A 12,274-nucleotide genomic window follows, 5' to 3' on the forward strand; every position below is an offset into this window, starting at 1 on the left:
ACCAGACAGTACCCAGCCAGCCCAAACACCAGACAGTACCCAGCCAGCCCAGACACCAGACAGTACCCAGCCAGCCCAGATATCAGACAGTACACAGCCAGCCAGACACCAGACAGACAGTACACAACCAGCCCAGATATCAGACAGTACCTAGCCAGATACCGGACAGTACACAGCCAGCCCAGATACCAGACAATACACAGCCAGCCCAGATATCAGACAGTACCCAGCCAGCCCAGACACCAGACAGTACCCAGCCAGCCCAGACACCAGACAGTACACAGCCAGCCCAGACACCAGACAGTACACAGCCAGCCCAGATACCAGACAGTACACAGCCAGCCCAGATACCAGACAGTACACAGCCAGCCCAGATATCAGACAGTACACAGCCAGCCAGACACCAGACAGACAGTACACAACCAGCCCAGATATCAGACAGTACCTAGCCAGATACCGGACAGTACACAGCCAGCCCAGATACCAGACAGTACACAGCCAGCCCAGATATCAGACAGTACACAGCCAGCCCAGACACCAGACAGTACCCAGCCAGCCCAGACACCAGACAGTACCTAGCCAGATACCAGACAGTACACAGCCAGCCCAGATATCAGACAGTACACAGCCAGCCCAGACACCAGACAGTACCCAGCCAGCCCAGACACCAGACAGTACCTAGCCAGATACCAGACAGTACACAGACAGTACACAGCCAGCCCAGACACCAGACAGTACACAGACAGTACACAGCCAGCCCAGATATCAGACAGTACACAGCCAGCCCAGACACCAGACAGTACCCAGCCAGCCCAGAAACCAGACAGTACCTAGCCAGATACCAGACAGTACACAGCCAGCCCAGATATCAGACAGTACACAGCCAGCCCAGACACCAGACAGTACACAGCCAGCCCAGATATCAGACAGTACACAGCCAGCCCAGACACCAGACAGTACCCAGCCAGCCCAGATACCAGACAGTACACAGCCAGGACCAGACACCAGACATACTCAGCCAGCCCAGGGACTGGGACAGATAGCTACAAACCAGGAAGCTGCATAGATACCTCTAGCCTACCAGAGCACAGACAGCTGTAGCTAGCTACATAGACATGCTAACACCACAGAACCACAGACAGCTGTAACTAGCTACATAGACATGCCAACACCACAGAACCACAGACAGCTGTAACTAGCTACATAGACATGCCAACACCACAGAACCACAGACAGCTGTAACTAGCTACATAGACATGCCAACACCACAGAACCACAGACAGCTGTAACACAGACAGACATGCCAACACCACAGAACCACAGACAGCTGTAGCTACAAATAGACATGCCAACACCACAGAACCACAGACAGCTGCAACTAGCTACATAGACATGCCAACACCACAGAACCACAGACAGCTGTAGCTAGCTACATAGACATGCCAACACCACATAACCACAGACAGCTGTAGCTAGCTACATAGACATGTCAACACCACAGAACCACAGACAGCTGTAGCTAGCTACATAGACATGCTAACACCACAGACAGCTGATATAAAAGCAGCATGCAGTTAGATCCATTTAACACACTGGTACCGGTTCATGCCCAGACCAGGTCGCGGTTTTCCCAAAAGTATCTTTAGGTTAAGTTCATCGGTAGAGCCATAGGACCCTATGGTTCTAACATTAACTTAACCTTAAGATGCTTTTGGGGAACCGGGCCCAGATCAGTAGACCTACCGTTCTCATCCAACGTCTGAACACTGGCCCCCCTGGACAGCAGCTCCTGGACAGCCTGCTTCAGACCGCTATGGGCCGCTAGGTGAAGGGGCCTGGCAGGGACAGACCAATCAGAAGGTTTGTGGTGGTTCTGTAGTTGGGAGGGACTAAATCTAGACACTCGCACCACAGAAGTAAATTGATGTAGCTTGCGCACAGCTCTGAGATTAACCATGGCCTATCTCTGACGAACACTTACGTCTGCAGTGCTGCGTTGGTGGAACTTATGAGAACAGTGTCCTTCAGCCTCTCCAGGATGAATAGTACACAGTCCTCCTTTCCCTGAGAGAGGAAAAGGAAGAGGTGAAGAGGGTGAAGAGAGGATGGAAAGAAGAGAGGAAGATAGTGAAGCCAAATAAATGTTACATTCTTTTCATATATAATACACTATGTGTAAATATGGAGTTTGAATATGGTACAAATGTCATGTCAACGAAATTGGGAGATCAATCCCCCTAGTGGACACTCACGCTACTGCAGGCCAGGTGGAGCGCGGTGTTACCATTCTGGTCCACCAACCTCAGGCTGGCGTTGGCACTGGTCAGCAGCACCTCTACAGTCCCGACTCTTCCCTTCTCTGCAGCCATCATCAGCGCACTGCGCCCTGATTGGTCCACAGCATCCACAGGTGCATCATGGGCCAGAAGCAGCTGAACACAGTCCACATGACCAGAGAACGCTGCAGCATGGAGTGGAGTCCTGAGAGATGGGGGGAGGGATATGTGAGGAGAGGAAAATGAACAGAAGGAAGAATAGAGAACAAAAAAAACATGGAAATTAGTGATTGAGATTGAGGCTTGAAATTGAGTGATTGAAATTGAGGACAGGCTGTGTGATATACAGCTATCTGATGACCTACCGATCCTTAGCGTCCTTACAGCTGGCCATGTCAGATCCCATGGCTTCCAGCAGTAGTGAGGCACAGGGTTCATGATCATTCACCCTGAGAACCAAAACAGAATGTAAACACTGAGATCCATAAGGTGAAACACAGTCAACACTGAGGTCTAATAGTCAACACAGGTCTACAGTCAACACAGGGGTCTAATAGTCAACACTGAGGTCTAATAGTCAACACTGAGGTCTAATAGTCAACACAGGTCTACAGTCAACACAGGGGTCTAATAGTCAACACTGAGATCTAATAATCAACAATGAGGTCTTATAGTCAACACTGAGGTCTACAGTCAACACAGGGGTCTAATAGTCAACAATGAGATCTAATAATCAAGTCAATGTCAGTGAGATCTAATAATCAGAGGTCAACAACACTGAGGTCTATAGTCAACACAGGGGTCTAATAGTCAACACTGAGGTCTAATAGTCAACACTGAGGTCTAATAGTCAACACAGTGGTCTATGGGCAACACTGAGGTCAAATAGTCAACACTGAGGTTCGAATAGTCAACACAGAGGTCTAAAAGTCAACATTCAGCTCTAATAGTCAACACTGAGGTCTAATAGCCAACACTGAGGTCTATAGTCAACACTGAGGTCTATAGTCAACACTGAGGTCTAATAGACAACACTGAGGTCTATAGCCAACACTGAGGTCTATAGCCAACACTGAGGTCTATAGTCAACACTGAGGTCTAATAGACAACACTGAGGTCTATAGCCAACACTGAGGTCTATAGTCAACACTGAGGTCTATAGCCAACACTGAGGTCTATAGCCAACACTGAGGTCTATAGCCAACACTGAGGTCTATAGTCAACACTGAGGTCTATGGGTAACACTGCATTATATATTTGATCAATAAGAACAATAAATGTATAGACTTACACAGCACAGTGTAGAGGAGTGAAGGGGTTCCCATCGATACAGGGACAACCTTTCTGCTCCAGCAGTACCTCCACACAGCCCTCGTGACCTGGACACACAAACAAGATCAGTAGAAGATACACACGTAAAAATGATTCCACATGAAAGTTATTCCACATAAAAGATATTACACATAAAATACATTACACATTAAAGGTATGCATTGAGGCAAAATCCCTCAGGAACATTGAATGAGATTTGGACTACAAAGCCATGGTTAGAGGCAGGACTGCAGTAGGTTGGTTTAGTAACTGACCATAGTAGCAGGCCCAGTGCAGGGGGGTGGTTTAGTAACTGACCATAGTAGCAGGCCCAGTGCAGTAGGTTGGTTTAGTAACTGACCATAGTAGCAGGCCCAGTGCAGGGGGGTGGTTTAGTAACTGACCATAGTAGCAGGCCCAGTGCAGTAGGTTGGTTTAGTAACTGACCATAGTAGCAGGCCCAGTGCAGTAGGGTGGTTTAGTAACTGACCATAGTAGCAGGCCCAGTGCAGTAGGGTGGTTTAGTAACTGACCATAGTAGCAGGCCCAGTGCAGGGGGGTGGTTTAGTAACTGACCATAGTAGCAGGCCCAGTGCAGTAGGGTGGTTTAGTAACTGACCATAGTAGCAGGCCCAGTGCAGGCCCAGTGCAGGGTGGTTTAGTAACTGACCATAGTAGCAGGCCCAGTGCAGTAGGGTGGTTTAGTAACTGACCATAGTAGCAGGCCCAGTGCAGTAGGGTGGTTTAGTAACTGACCATAGTAGCAGGCCCAGTGCAGTAGGGTGGTTTAGTAACTGACCATAGTAGCAGGCCCAGTGCAGTAGGGTGGTTTAGTAACTGACCATAGTAGCAGGCCCAGTGCAGTAAGTTGGTTTAGTAACTGATCATAGTAGCAGGCCCAGTGCAGTAAGTTGGTTTAGTAACTGTAGCAGGCCCAGTGCAGTAAGTTGGTTTAGTAACTGACCATAGTAGCAGGCCCAGTGCAGTAAGTTGGCTTAGTAACTGTAGCAGGCCCAGTGCAGTAAGTTGGTTTAGTAACTGTAGCAGGCCCAGTGCAGTAAGTTGGTTTAGTAACTGACCATAGTAGCAGGCCCAGTGCAGTAAGTTGGCTTAGTAACTGTAGCAGGCCCAGTGCAGTAAGTTGGTTTAGTAACTGTAGCAGGCCCAGTGCAGTAAGTTGGTTTAGTAACTGACCATAGTAGCAGGCCCAGTGCAATAGGTTGGTTTAGTAACTGTAGCAGGCCCAGTGCAGTAAGGTGGTTTAGTAACTGTAGCAGGCCCAGTGCAGTAAGTTGTTTTAGTAACTGTAGCAGGCCCGGTGCAGTAAGGTGGTTTAGTAACTGACCATAGTAGCAGGCCCAGTGCAGTAAGTTGGTTTAGTAACTGACCATAGTAGCAGGCCCAGTGCAGTAAGTTGGTTTAGTAACTGACCATAGTAGCAGGCCCAGTGCAGGGGGGTGTACCCCTGGTGGTCTCGGAGGGGGGGCGTGGGCAGTTCAGAACAGGCCATACTCAGCAGCTCAGCGAGCCAGGATGCGTGGCCCTTTGCTGCAGCCAGATGGAGGGCTGTTCGGCCCCTGGAGTCCCCCAGCAACACAGAGGCCTCCTGCTCCAACAGACACTGAACACACTCCTCCTGACCACATAGCAACTGGGAGAGTGGAAGGGAGAGAGAAGTGAGAGAGAGACGGAAGGAAACAAAGAGAGAGACAGAGTTCACCTTTAAACTTTTAGACTGGACAAAGAGATCCCGTTCTTACAAGCTCCTCAGAATTCAGTACAGTCACAGTCATGTGAAGTCACAGACATTTACAGCCATACAAACACACGCGCGCACACGCACACACACGCACGCACATACATACATGTACAGTGAATACACACACCCACCCCGAGGTGCAGAGCGGTCAGGCCATGGTTGTCTGCTGTATCTACAGCAGCCTCTCTCTCCAGCAGCAGAGACACAGCATCCACATGTCCCCCTGCCACCGCAAGCATCAGAGGAGTCCTGACAGGGACAGAGAGGAGACAGTCACAGCAGGACAAATGGATCGGTAGACACATCGCCATTCCCAACCCCTACTCCCACCTACGAGTATTACAAGGCTAGGTAGAATGTTTGCCATGTTGCTTACATCCATCCAATCACATCTGAAAAGACTGGATAGGTATAAGCAATAGGGCCACATTTCTACCTTGCCTATCAGAGAGAAAGGTGAGAGGAAGACATGACCATTTTATTTAAACCCATCCAGTCCCTACAGATCAGTAAACTCACTGTCCCTGAGAGTCTGTAGTGTCCACCAGGTCTGCACTATCCTGGTCGTCCAGAAGGAGGCGTACACACGACGTATGACCATTCATCACTGAGGACAGAGAAGGAGAGAGATGAGAACAAGGGAAACAGACAGACAGACAGACAGACAGACAGAGAAACAGACAGACAGAGACAGAGAGACAGAAACAGAGAGAGAAATAGACAGAAAGACAGAGACAGACAGAGACAGAGAAACAGACAGACAGAGACAGACACAGAGAGAGAAACAGACAGAAAGACAGGGACAGACACAGAGAGAGAAACAGACAGAAAGACAGAGACAGACAGAGACAGAGAAACAGACAGACAGAGACAGACACAGAGAGAGAGAAACAGACAGACAGAGACAGAGAGACAGAAACAGAGAGAGAAACAGACAGAAAGACAGAGACAGACAGAGACAGAGAAACAGACAGACAGAGACAGACACAGAGAGAGAAACAGACAGACAGAGACAGACACAGAGAGAGAGAAACAGACAGACAGAGACAGAGAGACAGAAACAGAGAGAGAAACAGACAGACAGAGACAGACACAGAGAGAGAATTCACAAAAAGGGACAAACGGCAAATTGAGACTGCATGCGGAATTCTGCAAAAATATCCTCTGTGTACAACGTAGAACACCAAATAATGCATGCAGAGCAGAATTAGGCCGATACCCACTAATGACCAAAATCCAGAAAAGAGCCATTAAAATCTACAACCACTTAAAAGGAAGCGATTCCCAAACCTTCCATAACAAAGCCATTGCCTACAGAGAGATGAACCTGGAGAAGAGTCCCCTAAGCAAGCTGGTGCAGGGCTCTGTTCACAAACACAAACACACCCCACAGAGCCCCAGGACAGCAACACAATAAGACCCAACCAAATCATGAGAAAACAAAAAGATAATTACTTGACACATTGGAAAGAATTAACAAAAAAACTGAGCAAACTGGAATGCTATTTGGCCCTACACAGAGAGTACACAGTGGCAGAATACCTGACCACTATGACTGACCCAAACTTAAGGAAAGCTTTGACTATGTACAGACTCAGTGAGCATAGCCTTGTTATTGAGAAAGGCCGCCGTAGGCAGACATGGCTCTCAAGAGAAGACAGGCTATGTGCTCACTGCCCACACAATTAGGTGGAAACTGAGCTGCACTTCCTAACCTCCTGCCAAATGTATGACTATATCAGAGACACATATTTCCCTCAGATTACACAGATCCACAAAGAATTATAAAACAAACACGATTTTGATAAACTCCCATATCTACTGTGTGAAATACCACAGTGTGCCATCACAGCAGCAAGATGTGTGACCTGTTGCCACAAGAAAAGGTCAACCAGTGAAGAACAAACACCACTGTAAATACAACCCATATTTATGCTTATCTTAATTATTTTAGAACTTTTGTGAGTGTAATGTTTACTGTTCATTTTTATTGTTTATTTTACTTTTGTATATTATCTACTTCACTTGCTTTGGCAATTTTAATATATGTTTCCCATGCCAATAAAGCCCCTTGAATTGAGAGAGAGAGAGAGAGTTAGAGAGAGAGAGAGAGAGAGAGAGAGAGAGAGAGAGAGAGAGAGAGAGAGACAGACAGACAGACAGACAGACAGACAGACAGACAGACAGACAGACAGACAGACAGACAGACAGACAGACAGACAGACAGACAGACAGACAGACAGACAGACAGACAGACAGACAGACAGACAGACAGACAGACAGACAGACAGACAGACAGACAGAAAAACAGAGACAGAGAGAGACAGAAAGATAGAAAGACAGAGATGGAAAGATAGAAAGGCAGAGAGACAGAAAGACAGAGACAGAGACAGAAGAGAGAGAGACAGAGAGAGAGAGAGAGAGACAGAAAAACAGAGACAGAAAGATATAAAGACATAGACATAAAGATAGAAAGACAGAGAGAGATGGAAAGAGAAAACCAGAGACAGAGAGACAGAGAGAGATGGAAAGACAGAGAGAAAACTCAGTATAGAACTACTGCACACAGACCAATCAAAAGAGTACTTCAAATTCTCACACCCACACACAAACACACAGTGGTCTCCATTACCTGCTAGGTGTACCGGGGTGCGTCCCCTGTTGGTGTCCGTGGTGCGTGGCAAAGCCCCCTGGCTGAGAAGGGTGTGGACGCAGTCAGTGTGGCCCCTGAGGGCCGCTAGGGCCAGGGGAGTACGACCTTCCTCGTCCCCCTGGTCTACCTCCCTCTCCCCTTGCAGCAACACCTCCAGAGCCTGTGCATGGCCGTGGTATGCCTGGGGGACAGGGAGACAGACACACACATTACACACATACCAGCTGTTGGTATGCAAAGACACTGCAGTCTATGCAATGTATACTCTGTGTGTGTATGTGTGATAATGGCTGCCTTCAGAAAGTATTCACATCCCTTGACATTTTCTACATTTTGTTGTGTTACAGCCTGAATTTAAAATGGATTACATTGAGATTTTGTATCACTGGCCTACACACAACAGCCCATAACGTGAAAGTGGAATTATGTTTTTCAAAATGAACAGATGAAATGTTATAGCAAGCCTAAATAAGTTCAGGAGTAACAATTTGCTTACTAAGTTGTATGGACTCACTCTGTGTGCAATAATAGTGTTTAACATGATCTTTGAATGACTACCTCATCTCTGTATCCAACACATATAATAATCTGTAAGGTCCTTCAGTTGAACAGTACATTTTAAACACAGATTCAACCACAAAGACCAGTGACGTTTTCCAATGCCTCGCAAAGAAGGGCACCTATTGGTAGATGAAAAACAAAAAAAGTAGACATTGAATATTCTTTTGAGCATGGTGAAGATATTAATAAGAATTTGGATGGTGTATCAATACACCCAGTCACTACAAAGATACAGACAATCTTCCTAACTCAGTTGCTGGAGATGAAGGAAACCACACAGGGATTTCACCATGAGGCCAATGGTGACTTTAAAACAGTTACTGAGTTTAATGGATGTGATAGGAGAAAACCGAAGATACTATGAATACTATGAATACAACGCATTATGTTTGGGGCAAATCCAAGAAAACACGTCACTGAGTACCACTCTTCATATTTTGAAGCATGGTGGTGGCTGCATCATGTTATGCTATTCCAGAAACAGAGCTAAGCACAGGCAAAATCCTGGAGGAAGACCTGGTTGTCTGCTGGAGAGCAGACACCGGGAGGCAAATTCACCTTTCAGCAGGACAATAACCTAAAACACAAGGCCAAATATACACTGGAGTTGCTTACAAAGACAACATTGAATGTTCCTAGTTAACGTTTTGACATAAATTGGCTGGAAAATCTATGGCAAGACTTGAAAATGGCTGTCTAGCAATTACCAACAACCAATTTGACAGAGCTTGAAAAATTGTAAAAAGAATCATGTGGAAATATTATACAATCTAGGTATGCAAAGCTTTTAGAGACTTACCCAGAAAGACTCACAGTTGTAATCACTTCTCCTCATCAATCTACACACAATACCCCATAACGACAAAGCAAAAACATTTTGCAAATGTCTAAAAAATAAAGTATTCAGACCCTTTACTCAAGACTTTGTTGAAGCACCTTTGGCAGCGATTACATCCTTGATTCTTCTTGGGTATGACGCTACAAGCTTGGCACACCTGTATTTGGGGAGTTTCTCCCATTCTTCTCTGCAGATCCTCTCAAGCTGTCATGGCCTGACCTTAGTTATCTTTGTTTTCTTTATTATTTTGGTTAGGTCAGGGTGTGACGAGGGTGGTATGTGTGTTTTTTGTCTTGTCTAGGGTTTTTTGTATATCTATGGGGTTTTGGTATTATCTAGGTATATGTAGGTCTATGGTGGCCTGAATTGGCTCCCAATCAGAGACAGCTGTTTATCGTTGTCTCTGATTGGGGATCCTATTTAGGTTGCCATTTTCCATTTTGTTTTTTGTGGGTTATTGTCTATGTGTAGTTGCATGTCTGCACTCGTGTTATATAGAGGCACGTTCGGTTTGTTCAGTGTTCGTTCTTCCATTAAAAGAAGATGGACGCTTATCACGCTGCGCCCTGGTCTCTAGGAGGCAGACCATGTCTCCTTCCTGAGCGGTATGACGGCTGCGTGGTCCCATGGTGTTTATACTTGCGTACTATTGTTTGTACAAATGAATGTGGTACCTTCAGGCGTTTGTAAATTGCCCCCAAGGATGAGGTCATTTGATTTTCCCATGATGTCAAGCAAAGGCACTGAGTTTGAAGGTAGGCCTTGAAATACATCCACAGGTACATCTGCAATTGCCTCAAATTATGTCAATTAGCCTATAAGAACCTTCGAAAGTCATGACATCATTTTCTGAAATTTTACAAGCTGTTTAAAGGCACAGTCAACTTAGTGTATATAAACTTAAGACCCACTGTAATTGTGATACAGTGAAATAATCTGACTGTAAACAATTGTTGGAAAAATTACATGCACAAAGTAGAGGTCTTAACTTCTTTGAGATAGGGGGCACTCTTAATTTTTGGATAAAAAAACGTTCCCGTTTTAAACAAGATATTTTGTCATGAAAAGATGCTCGACTATGCATGTAATTGACAGCTTTGGAAAGAAGAAACTCAGACGTTTCCAAAACTGCAAAGATATTATCTGTGAGTGCCCCAGAACTCATGCTACAGGCGAAACCAAGATGAAATTTCATACAGGAAATGGTCCAGATTTTGAATGCCATGTGTTCCAATGTCTCCTTATATGGCTGTGAATGCGCCAGGAATGAGCCTGCACTTTCTGTCATTTCCCCAAGGTGTCTGCAGCATTGTGACGTATTTGTAGGCATATCATTGGAAGATTGACCATAAGAGACTACATTTACCAGGTGTCCGCCCGGTGTCCTCCGTCGAAATTATTGCGTAATCTCCAGCTCCATGCGCGTTCCATTTTCTTCAGAGGAGAAGGTCAACTGCCACGAATGATTTTTCATCAATAGTTATGTGAAAAACACCTTGAGGATTGATTCTAAACAACGTTTGCCATGTTTCTGTCGACATTATGGAGTTAATTTGGAAAAAGTTTGTGTTGTAATGACTTTGGGTTTTTTCTTACCCAAACGTAATGAACAAAACGGAGCGATTTGTCCTACACAAATAATATTTTTGGAAAAACTGAACATCTAACATCTGCTATCTAACTGAGAGTCTCCTCATTGAAAACATCTGAAGTTCTTCAAAGGTAAATTATTTTATTTGAATGCTTTTCTTGTTTTTGTGAAAATGTTGCATGCTGAATGCTAGGCTTAATGCTATGCTAGGCTATCAATACTCTTACACAAATGCTTGTTTAGCTATGGTTCAAAAGCATATTTTGAAAATCAGAGATGACAGTGTTGTTAACAAACGGCTAAGCTTGAGAGCAAATATATTTATTTCATTTGCGATTTTTCATGAATAGTTAACGTTGCGTTATGGTAATGAGCTTGAGGCTATAAATAGGATCCCGGATACGGGATTGCTCGTCGCAACAGGTTAACTGACTTGCCAAAACTATAGTTTGTTAACAAGAAATGTGTGGAGTGGTTGAAAAACACTTAGGTTGGAGTCATTAAAACTCGTATGTAAACTTCCGACTTCAACTGTATTTTCAGGTCTCTCCAGAGATGTTTGATTGTGTTCAAGTCTGGTCTCTGGCTGGTTCCACTCAAGGACATTTAGAGACTTGTCCCGAAGCCAATCCTGAGTTGTCTTGGCTGTGTGCTTTGGGTCATTGTCCAGTTGGAAGATGAACCTTCGCCCCAGTCTGAGCACTCTAGAGCAGGTTTTCATCAAGGATCTCTTTGTACTTTGCTCCATTCATCTTTCCCTCGAGTCTTCAAGTCCCTGCCACTAAAAACATCACCACAGCATGATGCTGCAACCACCATGCTTCACCATAGGGATGGTGCCAGGTTTCTTCCAGATGTGACATTTGGCATTCAGGCCAAAGAGTTCAATCTTGGTTTCATCAGACCAGAGAATCTTGTTTCTCATGGTCTGAGAGTCCTTTATGTGCCTTTTGGTAAACTCCAAGTGGGCTGTCATGTGCCTTTTACTGAGGAGTGGCTTCTGTCTGGAAACTCAACCATAAAGGCCTGATTGGTGGAGTTCTGCAGAGATGGTTGTCCTTCTGGAAGGTTCTCCCATCTCAGAGGAACTCAGGAGCTCTGTCAGAGTGACCATTGGATTCTTGGTCACCTCTCTGACCAAGGCCCTTCTCCCCCTACTGCTCAGTTTGGCCGGGCGGCCAGCTCTAAGAAGAGTCTTGGTGGTTCCAAACTTCTTCCATTTAAGAATGATGGAGGCCACTGTGTTCTTGGGGACCTTCAATGCTGCAGAAACGTGTTGGTACCA

General features: G+C 45.5%; 1 protein-coding gene across 5 annotated transcripts in view; it reads right to left on the reverse strand.

The window, feature by feature from the left end:
• The window catches only part of LOC124047981 (serine/threonine-protein phosphatase 6 regulatory ankyrin repeat subunit B-like), a 67,409-nt gene that overhangs the window by 2,439 nt on the left and 52,696 nt on the right, over positions 1 to 12,274 (reverse strand). For 4 of the 5 annotated variants that reach the window (XM_046368352.1, XM_046368363.1, XM_046368345.1 and 1 more), the window contains 9 exons: positions 7,979 to 8,180; positions 5,866 to 5,953; positions 5,478 to 5,595; positions 5,019 to 5,238; positions 3,568 to 3,655; positions 2,642 to 2,725; positions 2,253 to 2,481; positions 1,982 to 2,064; positions 1,744 to 1,835 (listed from right to left, as the gene is read on the reverse strand). In XM_046368352.1, coding sequence (XP_046224308.1) covers positions 1,744 to 1,835; positions 1,982 to 2,064; positions 2,253 to 2,481; positions 2,642 to 2,725; positions 3,568 to 3,655; positions 5,019 to 5,238; positions 5,478 to 5,595; positions 5,866 to 5,953; positions 7,979 to 8,180 — 1,204 coding nt within the window. The remainder of the gene's footprint in view (positions 1 to 1,743; positions 1,836 to 1,981; positions 2,065 to 2,252; positions 2,482 to 2,641; positions 2,726 to 3,567; positions 3,656 to 5,018; positions 5,239 to 5,477; positions 5,596 to 5,865; positions 5,954 to 7,978; positions 8,181 to 12,274) is intronic. The other variant, XM_046368361.1, reaches the window with a different exon arrangement.

This window comes from Oncorhynchus gorbuscha, linkage group LG01 (assembly GCF_021184085.1).
Source record: "Oncorhynchus gorbuscha isolate QuinsamMale2020 ecotype Even-year linkage group LG01, OgorEven_v1.0, whole genome shotgun sequence".
Taxonomy (NCBI): domain Eukaryota; kingdom Metazoa; phylum Chordata; class Actinopteri; order Salmoniformes; family Salmonidae; genus Oncorhynchus; species Oncorhynchus gorbuscha.